This window comes from Malus sylvestris, chromosome 10 (genome assembly GCF_916048215.2).
Source record: "Malus sylvestris chromosome 10, drMalSylv7.2, whole genome shotgun sequence".
Classification (NCBI taxonomy): domain Eukaryota; kingdom Viridiplantae; phylum Streptophyta; class Magnoliopsida; order Rosales; family Rosaceae; genus Malus; species Malus sylvestris.
The window spans coordinates 3,655,694-3,672,887 of record NC_062269.1 but is presented as its reverse complement, the minus strand read 5'-3'; the positions used below and the strand labels follow the sequence as shown (position 1 = coordinate 3,672,887).

The 17,194-nt window shown below is 35.5% G+C and overlaps 2 protein-coding genes and 2 long non-coding RNA genes across 29 annotated transcripts in view; 2 read left to right on the top strand and 2 right to left on the bottom strand.

Annotated features, from left to right (window-relative positions):
• Positions 1-17,194, bottom strand: part of LOC126587404 (NAC domain-containing protein 82-like) — an 80,577-nt gene that overhangs the window by 22,262 nt on the left and 41,121 nt on the right. The window lies entirely within an intron of this gene.
• The window catches only part of LOC126587408 (caffeic acid 3-O-methyltransferase-like), a 48,886-nt gene continuing 32,569 nt past the window's right edge, over positions 878-17,194 (bottom strand). The window contains exons 3-4 of the mRNA XM_050252469.1: positions 1,400-1,464; positions 878-1,301 (exon numbers count right to left, since the gene is read on the bottom strand). Of these exons, the coding sequence (XP_050108426.1) occupies positions 1,023-1,301; positions 1,400-1,464 (344 nt within the window). The 3' untranslated portion in view covers positions 878-1,022. The remainder of the gene's footprint in view (positions 1,302-1,399; positions 1,465-17,194) is intronic.
• LOC126587415 (uncharacterized) lies at positions 2,631-5,670 on the top strand. Its single transcript, XR_007611064.1, has 2 exons — positions 2,631-2,924; positions 3,072-5,670. It is a non-coding gene; the product is annotated as an uncharacterized LOC126587415 (long non-coding RNA).
• Positions 6,157-15,682, top strand: LOC126587413 (uncharacterized). Of its 15 annotated transcripts, none has more exons than XR_007611053.1 (6): positions 6,159-6,780; positions 6,871-7,004; positions 7,677-9,983; positions 10,548-10,659; positions 15,096-15,136; positions 15,301-15,682. It is a non-coding gene; the product is annotated as an uncharacterized LOC126587413 (long non-coding RNA). The 15 variants fall into 15 exon arrangements; XR_007611057.1 differs by lacking the exons at positions 15,096-15,136; positions 15,301-15,682 and having other exon boundaries at positions 7,677-8,421; positions 8,771-8,811; positions 8,888-9,983; positions 10,548-10,724; XR_007611063.1 differs by lacking the exons at positions 15,096-15,136; positions 15,301-15,682 and having other exon boundaries at positions 6,160-6,780; positions 7,677-9,016; positions 9,721-9,765; positions 9,902-9,983; positions 10,548-10,724.

The window sequence follows — 17,194 nt, the reverse complement described above, 5'->3', positions numbered from 1 at the left end:
AAACCGACTTCTATAAATTTATATACCACATCGCTCTTCTTCAAAATAAATACACAATCACAATAAATTGGTTCCTTTTATTGTTTCTACAAATTCACCCCATTATTCATCATTGATTTTCGAAGAGAAAGGAAATTGATAACCGGGTGTCTAAGCTTGGCAACTAAACAACTGATTGAAGAAGAAAATCCAAAAACAATTAAAGAAATATAGGGAAAGAAATAGGTACCTTGTTGTCGACTGAAGAACTCGATAAAATACCTAATTTCTCTTTCCCCAATCTGGTCATGTTATGCCAGAGAGAGGAAAGACTTATATAATGAGCACCAGGGGGTGAGAGGGTGGCCAAGGGAGGGAGACGAAGGAAAGGTGGTGGTCGCCGTAGCTGGCAACCACTAGGTGGTTGGTCGTCGGAGTCGAGGTGAGAGAGTAAAGAAAGGGAAGCTGAAGACGGCAGGGATGGGTGAGAACAGAAGCAAATAGGTTTTTCAATTTGGAAAGGGATCATCTCCGGATCCTTCCTCCAAATCCACCAAATCAGGAGATCTGAATCATTAAAATTTGATCCAACGGTTAAAATTATTATAACTTTTAAAGTAATCCTTGCGCGACGATGTATGTTTCATTGCGCAATGGTTTTTTTTTTACTAGTGATATCATGCAAACATATTTGAATTAGTCAAAAATCTCTCTTGCCAAAAAATTAAGGTGGGAGTTCATGACTAAAGAAATTCAACTAGTCTCAACGCATGACAGTCTTGTGATAAATTGATTAAAATGCATTGTTTCTTCGACCCAAAGGTGTTGACTGCGGAAACAATACATATAAACATTTTGCAGTTTATGGGGTTAAACTCCAAAGAAAACATATGAAGGATTTATTCAAGGCAAAGGCAAGTGTTTTTATTGATTACGAATTACATCGATTGCCCTTGTTCTTGGTGAAGCAAGAGGCCAGGACAAGTACACTTTCCATAAGGTGGTATAAATTTCCTGAGCAGGCGTTTACTTAAAGATCTCCATCACCCAAAAATTACAGACAAAACATTCATATTTAATGCCACTAATCCTGCACCAGTTGCCAAAGCCATGAACTCTTCTCGGCTCTGCTCCTTTCCTCCCTGGTTTTGAGTCATCATAAGCACATCAATTTGGGAGGTGCTCTTCACGGCGGTGCTAGTCTCTGGCATTACTGGAATAAGTGCTTCCACGATAATCACTTTCCCATCGTCTGGTATAGCATTGTAACAATTTTCCAACAGCTTTAGGCAGTGCTGGTCTCTCCAATCGTGAAGTATCAACTACAAATTTATTAAAAAGATACATTGTTTCCATTGTACGTATGACCTCAAACTGAAAAGGAAAAACAAAATTAATGCTCAAGAAATTGAAAAATTACCTTCTTAAAAATGGCATCCCCAGATGGAACACTTGCAAACATGTCTCCTCCAACATGTTCCACCCCTGCAAAAATAAATTAACTCCTATTTTAAGTTGCAAAGCTTGTGCATGATAAATAAACTAGGAAGAAAAATAATTCCCGCATTTCTTTTGCTTCTTTTGTACATCTTTGTATATTTATGTCTTTTGATTCTCTATATGATTTATTCAACCTGAAGCTAAAACATAAGTGTGTAGGGAAAGCAAAATGGTGAGTGTGCGGACATCACGTTCCAACTAACTATTACGAATCAAATTAACTAAAGTGATCTTTACTAGGATATGAAGCGGCAATGTTTTATGACATGAGGCAAGTCGTAATTGATACCCTAAATATGGGGATGCTTAGAAGTGATTAGACTAATAGTGACTCCCAAACCACCACCAACATCAACAAGTAGGGTAATTTTCTCAAAACCCTTGTAGAGATGAAGAATCTTCTTGGTGACAATATTGGTGTGGTTAAAAATTGTTGTGTTGAAAACTTGATTAAACCTGGGCTCTAAACCTAGGTACTCAAAAGAATGCTTTCCATGGACCCTGTTAAATGGAATTCCTCCTTCAACAACTGCATCTTTCAGTTGGGACCTATCAATGTGAATGTGTATCGCCCAAGTTAGAGTTAAAAAGATAAATTACTATTTTTTGAGTATTGCTTTCTGGACTTGCCACAATGTGAAACAATAGTCTTTTTGAATAACATTCTTGATAATTCCTTTTAAAATAAAAGGTTTAAAGGGGGCCAAAAAGGGACGAAGTTTGAATGGAGTTATTCAAAAAAATTATTGTTTTCCATTGTAACAAGTTTAGAGACCAATATTTAGGGATATTTAATTTAAAGACCAAAGTTCCAATTGAACTAAAATTCAGAACCATTGCTCTAATTATCTCTAATAATTTTTCTAAAACAAAATATAGATGAATAAAAAGAGAAAAGGGTTACGACAATGGTTAATTAGTAGGGGCAAGAGAGCAGTACTTGTTGGAGTTTGTATGCAAATTGTCACATATCGTTAGTGTATATATTATCAAGATACTTACTATTATATTCTTCATATTAATAGTAATTTGGTGTGAATAATATGTTATAGGTCTGTTGGTAAAAGACCAAAGAACTATTTGGATAAGCCAAATTCAAAATTTCATATTTATCTCTTCAAATTTGAATTTGACTTATTCGGGCAATTTCTTAACTTCCTAATACCTGTTGGGAAAGGATACTTAGTATCCTATATAATACCAAAGAGGTCAGACACGAAAACAGAAGAATAATTATATACATCTACTGCATATAATATACATATCATTTGGAAGAGAAAGCATTCAAAAGTTCGCCATAATTCAAAGTTCCGGTGCTGGAACTTTGAAGTATAGATAGTTGGATCCTGGGGGACGGACGCCCGTTGAACTACAAGCATGGAGTAGGGGCGCAATTCTGTCTTCAGGACACTGCAAAATCTGCAGGCCTCTATCTTTTCGATCAAGTCAGTTTTCCTACTTTCTTGTTTCTTTTAGTTTACAATATTACAATTACGAATTGGTTGTAATACGATATTAGATTACAGTTATTTCAGTTGTTTATTACAATTTGTTATCAATAAAGTTGTATTCTGATTGTTTTGTTCCAACAGTACTAAACAAACCAGGATTCTAGGACGACCTTGTCTTGCGACAAAGCCATCATGGGACCTAAAGAAACACCATCCTCATCAGTCACAAAGTAGTTGGACACAGGACCAATGCTGTAGACCCTCTGAGAATCAGACCCATCTTCTTCATTAGCAACGACAGAGCAGCTGAGAATAGAGTAACTGGCTAGGAGCCTTGGAATACGATCCAACATCATCGGTGCCTCAGAATTCCTGGTGCCGCTGCCGATATGGGCTGCAATCTCTGACGAAGACAGCTTGGCACCAGGACCGGCTTTCGCTATGATGTCGAAAACGCCTAGCTCAATTGCTGATTGCATAGACATGGACAACACAGAAGAAAACACCAGCTGCATGGCACAGCTAATGTTTTCCTCTTCTTCCAGCTGCAGGGCCATTGGCCTTTCTATATTTGTATTGTGATACTTAATGCCACCTGTGTTGGAATATATTAGTATTTTAGGTATTATATTGTTTGGGTTTTCTTATAAGTTTAGTTTGGGCTTAGCCTGTTAGCATTCCGGTTAGGGTTAGTTTATTATAAATAGCATGCTTGTTAGTCAGTTAAGAACAAGTTATTCACAATGTAGTCTCTTAGGGTTTTGTAGCCGTTCCGGCATTCTAGTTTGTTTAATAATATTCCTATTATTTTGTTAGGCTTGTTCGTTGCGCACTCTGATATTCAATTGGTATCAGAGCAGGTTTGATTCTTAGGGATTTAATCTGCTTCTGTTCGTTATCGGTGTTTGTCTTTTTCCGTTGTTTATTTTTTCAGTTTCGATCGTGGAATATTTTCATTTTCTGGTTAGTTTTTGGGTTGTCATTCATAGTCGGAAAAGAGGAAAAAAAGAAAGAAGTTTTTGGAATTGAAGTTTGGACTCGCGCCGACGCTGGATCCAGTTGATCCATCATCTACTATTGTTCCCGTATATGCTGTTGCCTATATTCTCAACCAGCATCCATTGCCGCACCGAACCCACCACCAACCACCAGCCTTCGTACCAGGTCTGCCCCGTTGTCCGTATGTGAACTGTTCCGCAATAGGCCATCGTTGCACCACTCACCTGCCGCACCCACCATCACCTGCATGATCCACCGATGCTGCAACAACTCGCATCTCCGCATCACTACCATGCCGCTTAATCAACCCGCACTCGACCCGTACCAGTACCTGACCTGCCACTGTTGCTCTGCATCCATGATTTCCCTGTTGTAACCTGTCAATACCACCAATGCACCCTTGTCGTACCATCTTCGCAAGCCCAGATCCCATGAACTTGTACTAGATCCAGCTGCAATCTGTGAGTTTGTATCCGCCAGTCTAGAAACAAAAAGAAGAAAAAAAGAAAAAAAAATTTTTTGGCTGTTTGAGGTTTTTATTACGAAATAATTATTGTAGTTATTATCTTATTATTGTGATTATGATAATATCTTCCTGACTTAGGAAAATGTTATCATAGTTATTATAATATTATAATCATTATAATTTACCTCTTCTAGCATAAGTCAAATGCCACAAATTGTGGATCACGACTTACATGCCGTAATAGTGGCTATGTGCTTAATTGTAATATTTGTATATAATACCTTGTACAGAAAGAATTATGCAATTAGAAGAAAATCATTCACCCAATTGTCTATTACTCAAACCCTAGTCAATTTGCCCTGCAAAATCTTCCTTTGGTTTCTTAAGATGGTATCAAAGCACCATCATGGTGCCTTATTTCTTACTTCTCAAAAACACCATGTCAAATCAAATCAACTTTTCCCTTGTCAGAAAACACAAAATTCAATCTTTGAACACCGTGGCAAATCAAACACTTCTAGAAAAGACAAAACCAATTCTCAAAAATTTTCCACAACATCAAATACATATTTGGCCCACACGGGCAGAGAGGAAAAATGGGTTGTTGGCTGTTTGCCACCCATTTTATGGTTTGGAGGTTTTGAGGCCCACACGGGCATAAGAAAAAATAGGTTGTTTGGTCTTTTTTGGTTTAAAGTCCGAGGACCACTAGTTGTTCGCCTGTTTGGGATTGTTATGTGATCATTTGAGTACTTGGACAAGTGTCTACTTGAGTGATAATTGTGTTTGTTCGTTGTTTCTAGAATTGAGATATGAAAATCTCGTCCGTTTAGTGACGGGTTCTTTCCATACTCTCAACACTAGCCAGTTTGAACTAGAATCAGTTTGCAAGAAGCAAGAAGCAAGTCAAGTCAAGTCAAGTCAAGTAATCAAGAACCAGTTCGCCAATTCGCCAGTCAAGTCAAGTCAAGTTTGCATGTCTGCCAGTCCGCCTAACGGAGCCAGTCCGCATCTGCTTGTTTGCAAACCCATGTCGTATACCACCATGAGTTTGACGGGGGGTGTTGAAATATATTAGTATTTTAGGTATTATATTGTTTGGGTTTTCTTATAAGTTTAGTTTGGGCTTAGCCTGTTAGTATTAGGGTTAGGGTTAATTTATTATAAATAGCATGCTTGTTAGTCAGTTGAGAACAAGTTATTCACAATGTAGTCTCTTAGGGTTTTGTAACCGTTCCGGCATTCTAGTTTGTTTAATAATATTCGTATTATTTTGTTAGTCTTATTCTTTGTACACTCTGATATTCAATTACCTGAATGTGTTTACTTATCTTCTCTATATAGAAAACCAGAACTTCCTTTTGGTCAATTCGTGCTTTATATTTTAAGTCTTGATACAAATTTTAGTTTATCAAGTGAGCTTAGCTTGCGGCACTGATATTTGAATTTTTGTTTAACTCCCTCTACTTTATACGCCCGTCTATTTTACATGAATCGATCAGACTTCCACCTAAATGTACAAGTGCAATTCTACTAGAAGTCTGCATAACTCTCATCAATGTGGGGTCTGTCGAAACATTCAAAGTCTACAAATGTTATAGAATTCCATATTCAATGCATGATAAGATGAATGTTCAATCGTGGATCATGTGGCCTCTATTACAAACTACGGTCATGAATCATTGTTTATGTGGGGGAGATCATGAGAATAAATTAAAATATGATACGTGACTAATTAAGATTTTTTTGTTGTTGCTCTACACTTCACGGCACTACTTCACTATGGCGGAGGGACGAAGAGACGAGGATTGGCCTAGGGCGCCTATCCTGACCTTTTCTTTTCAACCCTCCTCCAATTATCATGCTTCATTCATTTACAGTCATGCTCTTATTTGTCAACAATGCAACAAATTCAAACATATATCTCTATATACTAAAACCCAACCAGGGTGGTACTGTGGATGACCAGTGTGATGACCGTTTTGCCCCCTCGGTTTATCATTCCTTTCCTCCTTTGTGGCCAGCTTTGTACAGTGAGATTACGGTTTTGCCCATTAGATGCACGTGTCGACCATCTCTGTGCGACGCCTGCTATCCACTTTTCTTCACACTTTTTCCCTTCTGTTTCAATTTTTCCCCACGCGTCGATCATCGATGGACCTTCTTTCGACTTCTTCTCTGCTTTCGCTTCTCTTTGTCTCTCTCGCCATTCTCGGTTGCTGCTATTCTAAACTCTAGCTTTCTGTCTCCAAAACGCTGATTTTTCTCCCCCTCCAACCTTCCATCTTTCTCTCAGGAATTATCGACAACGGTGCAATTAGATCCGATTCAATTTTTTTACCCTAAAAGTTGGCGTTTCCTGGTGAATTTTACGGCTTTCTCAGTGTGGGTGTTTTTTTTTTTTTTTTTTTTTGTGGTTTTAGATATGCAGATGGGTTTTGTGTTTATGTTTGCTTTTTGTGATTCTGTTTGTAGGCTCGGATCCTCCTATTGTTCTTCTTCACCCAAACCAGCGGCCCCACCTTCGATTGATACCGACGGAAACACCACGAATTGAGGCGCAACACCAATACTAACAATTATAAGAAAAGAGCTCCAAACCCGCAAAGGTATTATGTTTTTTTTTTGTTCTGGGCTTTGAGCTGTTTGGATACTGAGAATAAGTTTTTCATTTTTTTTTCATTATTTTGTTTCTGGGTTGCCTTCAATTAAGAGATTTAGGGAATGGGTTTAGCGTGAATTTAAATTCTGGGATATCCCTTGAGGAAAATCTTGGTCAGATTCTGTTATCTGTTGTCATCAACCATTGAATTGGTTTTGGAGTTTTCGTTTGATCAAAGAGATAGAGTGTTTTTATTGGGTGAAACTTTTATCGGTGAGATTTTTAGTTAGGCTATGTTTTGGGTTTTGGCAAATTTCTAGCGTGTTTATGCATGTGGTTTTTATTATAGACTTGGAAGAAAATGGGATTGAGGGTGAGGGGAAAACGGCAGAGAAAGCATGGAAGAGATATTTGGGATTAGGGATAGGAAAACAGATGAAAAGAATATGATAGAGGAATGGGTTCAGTTCATTTTCACTATTTTTTTTACTAATTTGGGATTTTGTTTGGGTTTGAGGCCATCATTGGCGTTAAGACGTTTATTGTCAGACCGTGTGTGTTTTTTGCTAACTTTTATTGGTAATTTTTATGTTGTTCTTACGATTTTGTGTGGTAGGGTTTCTAAATTTTATCGTTGATCATTTGGTTTTTTTTGTGTGTTGGTTTGTTTGTTTTGCAGGTTGTGTTTGTGCTGGGACAACATTTTCCACCTTCTGTTTGCACTGGGATGACTGCATTTTAAAACTGTTGTGGGTGAGATTTACGTATGGAATCATTCCATTTTTTTTCCCAAATATGTGTATTTAGTTCTCTTTAATTTTAAGTTATAAAAATTAAATTTTTATTTGAGCAATATTTTATTAGTTTATGTTATGTGTTGTGATCAGGAATTCTGTTGGATTGGGGAATTTTTGTTTGATGAGAGAGATGAGGAGTTTTTTTGGTTTGAATTTTTTATTGGACCAATTTGCAATTGGATTGCATTATGCCTTTTTGCATCAATCTTATGCAAGCACTTCATTGTTTTAAATACTATTTGAAGAGAGCTGGGTTGCAGGTTGGATATAAAATGTTAAGGTGAGATAAAATCGAGATACCAAGGGTGGAAGAATGATTTAGAATTGGGGGACGAAAACAGAGGGATAGGGTTGACCTCATTTAGATTATTTTTTTTAATTGATTCAGGACTTACATGTATCATCATCCTACATACTAAAACTCAGTTTTGAGTACTATTGATGACCAGTGGCTGGACCCATTTGTCCATCGCTTTTTCCTCTGATTCCCTTGCTGTTTTCACATTTGTACAGTCGAATGGTTGTTTTGCCCCTCGCTTTTTTTTTTTTTTATATTTTTTGTCTTTTATGTTTTTCTGTGTTGGCACAAGGTTACACCAGTATTAAACAACTACAGGTCCTCCAAAGGTCAGCTTAATACCATATTTCATCAAGTTCGGTATAAATAGATCTTTATTTTTTACTACAGTTAAATACATGGACATGCCTCCACAAATACAGATTAGTTCTTGGTTTTGTGTTCAGTAAAGTTGACATAGAAAATCTTCCCATTGTCTACCAAAATCCTCCACACATGAAAACATAAATTCTTACTCAAAAAACACATATTACAATACTGCTGTATCTGTTGTTTTTTATTAAATTAACGCACTGTTTTCAATTTTATATCCAACACAAAAGAAAATGCTCTTACACAATGTGGTTACTTACATTTTATAACTTATCTACCACATGTTAATCTGAGTTATATAAACAGGAAAACAACAGTTATCAATCAGACTTGGAGCCCCATGTTTGGTAAACGCATTTAACTAGCCTTACTTTTAATACCGAAATCCAAGTTTTATTCTCTTAAATCTGCCTGTGTTTCCAGACCTTGCAAACGTATTTGAAGCGTTGTTGCCACAACTTCTGCTATATCCCAATCCCTCTGACCCTTTAAACGGAGAGGCTGCAACTTTAATGATGCGTTTCCGAGCTACTTATGAACAAGGAGTTAAAGGTATTGATTGCTTTTTAGGTTCGTGTCTCCCTGTCATCATGCATCTGTTTTCTGTAGTTTTTCACTTAAGTTTCGACTTCAATGTATTCATGTCGCGATTAGTGCTAATTTGAACATGGATTCTTCAATTGCAATCTTTTGAGTAGTGTTAAGCCTTTTGTTACATTATAGTGCTACTCTTACTCCTGCAAATGTCAGCTTAAATGTGCTTTGAGAACCTTGCATTCTGTTATGTTTTGAGAAGTAAACTTAAGTTGATAAAAACAGAATGGTTATCAAATGGTACCTTAATTTCTGCATAAAAATGAGTTATAATGTGCATTATCGAATACTAAGTTGTGTATTTTCTTTAATTGTTTCCTCGAGAGCATTCCAATGGATCACTAAACATGATTATGCAAGCAAACATCGTTTTGTATTCTTTTTTCTTTTTCTCAAACATTTTAAATTTGAATTTCATATATCTTTACAAAAAAAGATAAAATATGTATATACAAAGCTAAAGAAAATATTGGCAGCCCTTCAAATAGATTCATAAGCTTTATTCAGCTATTTCACTTCAGTTTCTTTTACAAATGTGTAATCATTTTAAGTTAATAATTATTATTTTTTATCTTAGAATTCTTTTACTCTGTTCTATATATTTATAAATATATGAATTTCAATAATGAATGTATGAACTTCACCAAAAAACTCAAGTACAGATCTCTAAAGCTCTTTGTCCCTGAACATTTACTTTCCACAAGAAGGTTCATCTCTCTCTCTCTCACATCTTTTTAAATGCATAAATGTTTTCTAAGCTGAAATACACTTCTCAGACAGATGTGATTATTGGGTTGGATTTTTCTTATTAACCTTCGTAAAATAGTGGCTTTAATTTTTCAGGCAAAAGTTTTTATGCAACCTCATTACTTGCAGAATTTGGTTTGGTCAACCTTTAATGCCTTATCGTCGGAATAAGTTAAAGGTAAGGGTCACCAAATCATACTATTTTCGTTGCTATTTATTTCCTTGCTGAACACGATGAAGCGAACTCTCTTCATTTGCATTCTTGCATTTAAATTTGCATGTCGGTTTATGGTAAATAATATTCAATTTTCATTGTCTTCGATTCTACTGAGTTGCAATTTTATCATCTATTTATAAAACCCATTTAGACTCAAAATTTTTTTGTGTGGTAAAACTTAAACTGAAGCATTATGTATATCCAAGATTGAAGAAGAAATTTAAGTTAAAATTAGATGGACACCCAATACTAGGGGTGATGTTGCCAAGGTTGTAACCATATCAGTAGTTGATTTTATAAATAAAGTGAAATACAAGACTAACCCAACAGGTATCATAAAATTATGTTGAACTACTTTTTTCTCTCTCTTGGTACTCAAGATATCATTCCTCACTTGGCCAAAAACGATAGATTATCCCTCATGATGTGCTTTCCATGTTTGAATATTTTGTTCATTCAGTTTCAAGTGTTTTCTTTTTGTGTATAAGAATATCTTAGTAACTCATTGTTTTTTCTTTCCTCTAGGTGGTACAATAGTTCTATCCGATGATGGTCGCTATTTTTCAAAGGATGCTGTGGAAATTCAAGATTGAAAACCGCTGGCTTTCCATCTTTTTAAACAAGTTACCTTTGTAAGGTATCAAAACTACAATTTTTCTATAGCAAATAAAATTCTTTCCTTCACTATGATAATTTTGTTTAGATTAATTAATGTTACATTGATACTAACTCAAATTTATACACTGCTAGAAAGTCAATTTGTAATCCCGCAGCAACGCGCGGGCATTACTAGCTAGTCTATATACTAAAACTCAGTCGGGTGGGTACTATGGATGACCAGTAGGCAGACGATTTTGCCCCTGCCTTTTTCCTCCGGTTGTTCTTCTCTTTGGTTTTTGGGGCAGCAAAATGCCATTTTTGCCCATTGCTTCCACACGTTTGTCATCAATGGATCCTCTATTTGAGGGGATGTAGTCAAACTAATATTTTAAAAGATTTTAATAGTGATATTTGATAGGATTTAAGAGGATTAAAGACTCCTACAAAATTCATATGGATTTTTAAAGAATTTGAATGGATTGTGGTGGAAGGATTTGAAATCCTAAGGGGTGTGGTTGACACACCCCATCCCGAAGGAGGGCGTGCTGGCCGTCACGTGAGAGTGACGTAACCATTTACACAGTTCGGAAGCTCTTAAAATACAATTACTAAATGGAAACCCCCGAGGGTGAGTCCTACTTTTGTGAATTCTGTCAGAACGCCGTTGGGTTCCTCGTGGCCACCAAAGCTCTGCTAACTTAAACCTGGAGGGGCGAAAAACAAAATTGAGTGGGTCAGCAAAACAAAGCTTTTCGAAAATCTTTCATTTAAAACATTTCTAACCCCTCGCTGTAAAACCTGTATACTTTCCCGGAAAATAGCATATATAAACATATATATAAGCAAATATCTCAAATCACTATCCTTTAATACTTTTCAGAAAAATATGCCATGCCAAGTGTCCAAAAACATAATATAGATGCATCAATATAAATCAGGTGAAAATAAATCAACCGGAGACCCTGAAGTGGTCCTGTACGGCTGATTCTAAAGCTCAACATCCAATCCAACCGGAGTCACCTCGGTGACCTGTACGGTTCAACTCTGCACGTCACTCAAAACTACATATAGTAGTCTGTACGATGACAGGTGTATAAATACGCTCTAGTGCTTCTCTCATCAATCATCAGCGCGCATAACTAAGGTCACCCACTAGTCGGAATCACATCTAGTGATCTGTACGACTAGCATGTCGGAACCCTCACATGGTCTGTACGACATCCACCTACTTGGATCCAAGACGAGCGTGCAGTGTGGTGAATAATAATATAAGCACTAACACCTAGGGGCAGGTTATGAGCTTTCAATGCAATTCATATAAAATAATTCATCTGAATAATAATAAAACTCACATGTGCGTCCACCGTGTCAATTCACATATATATATATATATATATATATATATATATATATATATATATATATATATGCATCAATTATGAATTCATATAGCTCATATCATTCATATCATGCATGCATGGCATTTTAGAAACATACTTTCATTAAAACTCAATTTCTGGGAAAATTCATAGTATATAGGTATAAATAGAAAGTACTGCCCACTCACATGGAGTTCGCCCTACAACTCCCTACCACAATACGCCAAGGCGTCATAACGATCGGCGCCTAAAACAATAATCAAATCCAACCTCAGAATTCATATCGATAGAATATATGACTTATATAAAATACGTCACTACGAAGTTCGATCCGGAAGATCTGCCACTCAGATTTTAAATCCATAACTTCCAGAGGTCCACAATATATCTCTAGGACAACATCCTAAAATTTCATTACCATCCAACGGTCGGATCTCCGTCAATTAACAAAACTAAGTGACGGTTAATATTCTATATTATTGACTTACAACTCCAATTCCGGAAGATCCGCAAATCGGATTCCCAATCCGTAAATTCCTAAAATCCTCAAATATTACGTATTACAACGCATCAAAGTTTAGTGATGATCCAACGGTCGGATCGTCAATTCACCTTTTCACCTAAATGTGAAACTATAAAACGTTATTTAAAGCACCTAACCAACAATTCTTAATAACTTCTCTTACGGTGCTCAAATTGGGTATATGAATATACCACATTGACCTACTCGATGTCACGAACATCGACAAATTTTTAAAATAATTATTTGATTTGGCACGCGCCCCCACGCGCCAGGGAAAGCACAGGTCCACTCGCGCCCACGCGCACCTTCTTCCTCGCGAGCTCGCCAGACTGGTTTTTCCGATGGCCGGAAAACTGGGGAATTTTCAAATGCTTCGTTCTCCTTCGTTTCTCAACCATTTTCTTCGTATAATATATCAATTTGAAGCCCTCAACATGTAGAATCATAATATACTACTTTTAAGCTTCAAAAACAACTAAATCTCACCGGACAAATCCAAGAAAAACCGGCCAAACTTAACCCTCGTGATCCCGACGTCCAAATCCTTCCAACGAAGCACTCCGAGCTTCCTTGGGACCTTTCGAAGCTCACTATAAGCTTAGAATTCCCTGAAACACAACATATTACGAGTACATGAACAGTGACCAAAAATGAAGGTTCGGGTTTCACGTGATTTCGAGGGTTTCACTTCCTAAAACTAGTACCATTCAACTCAGAACGTCAAAAGGATGAAGAACCATACCTTAATAGCTTCGATCCGTGACGTTTGGAAGGTTTGTGAGTGTGGTCCGTACGTTTGAGGGTAAGAGAGAGAGAGAGTCGAGATGGAGGAGAGAGAGGGAGAGAGAGGCACGGGGGAAGGAGAGAAGGAGAGAGGTCTTGCGTGGCCCAACCAAAACAAATCCTCACCATCCATTTAATCCCTAATCACAATATTTACAAACAAATAAATTTAATCCAACTTATAAAATTAATCCAAATAACGTCACACCCACGTACCTTAATACCCGCTAAGGGTAAATCCGTCATTTCACATTCCCGTCAAATGTATCTCCGGGACGGGCTGTGACAGTGGTTGGATTCTTTTTAGTCTTGATTATATATACTTTTAGCTTTCAAATCCCATAAAATCCACAATTTATTGAAATCATCCAAAATCTTAATTTTTTTAATACTCTTAGATTTGGATGGATTTTAAAATCTTTTAATTGAATACACCTAGATTTTAAATGATTCTAAAATCCTTTAATTGACTACATTTAAATTTGAATGGATTCTAAAAGGGAAATTTTATTTAAACCCATTTAACTTATTTTTACACCCAACTTACTCTTTGCACCCATTTGATTTTGAGTTAATTAGAATTAGATGCCTCATTTTAGATTTTTCTAAATTAAACATCTGTTACTTTTCAACTTTTGATTAAAGTGCTTTTAATTTTAATTAAACTTTATATTCCAGGTATATTCTTAATTTAAGTATTTTATAAATTCTTTTAAATCCATTTCTATGTAAAAAAAATGCACTCAATAATATTCATTAATTTATTGTTATTTTTATGGAATCTCATCCCTTCCTCAATTTAAGGATTCAATTATATCTACTGGGGTTCAAGATTAATTGGATGAAATATAGTTTTTCCAATTTCCAACTCAACATATAAAAAAACAAGAGTTCGTTTATAATTAAAATTGAGATGTAGACTAGACTGCCTAATTTCATGCAACTGAAAATAAATTTGAATTTTTTAACAACTACTTATAGTAGAAACTTGAACTAAGAGTTTTCACATTTTTATTTTTATTTAAAATGAGTCCTTATTCCAATAATTAATTATTTAGAGTTGAAAAAATATTTTTTAGTACAATGTTTTAATGTGAAAAGTTATCTTTTTTTTTGGGTTACACAACTTACACATAACGTACCATAAGTTTTGTACGTACCAAAATAAGTATAATACAACGTACTAATAACTTGGTACGTACTAAATAAAGAATTGCATAACGTACCAAAAGCAATATTTTATAACGTACCAAAATACTAATGCATACCCAGATTAAATTTATATAACGTACCAATAACGTACAAAATGATTGGTACGTTATATTTAATATATCTGTTTGGTACGCTATATTTAATATATGTGCATGTTATATTTCATAATTGTATGTTAATAGGATGTTTATGTGTTTTTAGAATTTAAAACAACAAATTATTTGAATAAGAAAAATTCATTTTGAACGAATTATGATAAGATAAGATAGGAAGTTTGTGGTGATTTTAGAATATTTGTGATATTATTTTCTGAACTAGTTGGTTAATTAAATACAATAAAAATCATAATTTTTAATTAAAAATTAGTAGAAGAATGTTTGATCAAAAGTTTAAAAGTTATAGATGTTTGATTAAAAAATTCAAATTTGAGGCATCTATATCAAAATGCCCCTTTGATTTTTAACTAAATTATTAATATCTCTTTAAATCCAAATTTAATACCTAATATACCCCCATAAACCCAATTCAATATGTGAATTTATTTTTACACCTAATTCAATAGGATGACCTTTGCAGACCGCTAGGGGAGTTCTTGCTATTGTTAATGGTGTTTCTGGGTATGGAACTTATGTTGGCTTGCTTATATACCCTATGACGTTTTACGATTCGAAAAAGAACAAGAAATCCAGGGAAATTTGGTTTAAGAAACTCCAAGTAGTGGACACATAATTCATCTGTTGATTTCAGAAGTTCTGATCTTCTCATTTTTTTGGCTTGGCAGTTGGGCTGAACAGGATGTGGATCCTTCATTGTTCCCCAAAGAAGTGATGGCCAACGCCTCAAATCTTGTGGGAGATGAGGATGTAGTTTCTCTCAAAACCAAGTACCACTTTCACTATTGTTAAGTAGAATTTCGAGCTTGTGTAAATTTCGTGTTTGCTATGAAACCCAAGGCACGTCCCATATAGCTAGGGGTGGTTCGGTATGGGATCTCATACCGAAACCCTAATCCCGATTCCCAAACCGAAATTTTAGGGAATCCCAATTTCAATACCGATCCCAAACCAAATTTTCGGAAATCCCAATTTTCGGGAATCCCGAAATAGTTTCGGAATTTCAGAACAAATCGGGAATCTCGGAATGGTTTTGGGCTTTTGACTAAATTTGACATATCATGCTTTTGGGCTAAAATTCAACATTTTATATTGAAAATTTGGGCTTTTGGGCAGGTTGCCAATCTGCGGCCCAATCTGTTGTTAGACTAAAATCTGCAATCTGTGCAATCTGTTGCGGCCCAATCTATGCAATTTGAAATCTGAATCTGTGCACAATAGTCAATAGCTATGCAATCTGAAATCGGAATCTGTGCACAATAGTCAGTAGCTATGTGATCTGATCTACCTATTTAATTTCTACCAATAACATATGTGATCTACCTATTCAATTTCTACTACACATGCATGCAATAAAAATAAACTAAGTAACAAATCCAAAAGCAAAAAAAAAAAATAGTTACAAGCTAAGGTTTTAAAATAAATAAAGTAACAAACTCAAAAGCAAAAAAATTAGTTACGAGCCAAAGTTTCAAAATAATTAAGTTACAAACCAAAAGCAAAAAAGCAAAGCTTAACGTTTATGAAGATTGTTGGCCTCTTCGGCCTTTTGATCTTGTTGATGCTTATGGTTGCTCCCTTCTTGTTGGTACTTGTACTCTTCCAATCACAACCACAACCACAGTTCAGCATATATCCAAATTCCAATCAATAAAGCACAATAGCACATATCCAATTCAAATGCAATAACATTAACATATTCAATATGTGCAAAGTAAGAGAAAACAATTAAAGAGAATTAAAGAGAATTCATATATATTCATAAAGAGGAAACACAATTAAAGAGTCATATGACTCATATCTATTCATAAAGAGAATTCATATTTATTCATATCTAACTAATGTCCATACCACATAAACAACACAAACATGTGAATGCAAAATGAAGATATAGTACTAACCTTAAAAAGCCTCAATTCAAACCAAGGACCGAATACACTTGAGTTGTTATTACAGTGGGTGCAGTACACTCGGATCTGATCCAAAAGAACAGATAATGTTATGCAAATGCTTGAGGATCTAATCAGTTAGTCATTAGAAGTTTCAGAGAGAAAGAAAAGAGCAAAAACAAGTTCTCAATGCTTGCTAAATCGAAAAACAAGTTTTAGAGAATCTCCAATATGAAACCATTTTTCAAATATGTAATAGTTAACAATCTGTATATGGACAACAAAAGAAAATTGATATATCATGGTAACATTTTAGACTAACTTTTTAATCCACTTCCCTGCAATCAATATGTTTTTAATCCATATTCCGAGTCCAATACTAATCAACACCATTTACAACCCACGACCCTCATCCCCTCACCCAAAAGAAATATAAAACAAACAAAGAAAGAAGCGAAATGCCTCGGTCTGTTCGAATGCATATGACCCATATTTCATATATTTAACACAAACAAGGGAACAACAACAACAGCTTGTACCACACTCCATTAACTTTCTTTCGAATATAAGCCCATAACTAAACAAAACCTTAACAAACTGTGCCTTGACGTGCAAGCAATTTCCATTTTATAACCCCATCCATTCCAATAAATTTAAATTACAGAATCACACG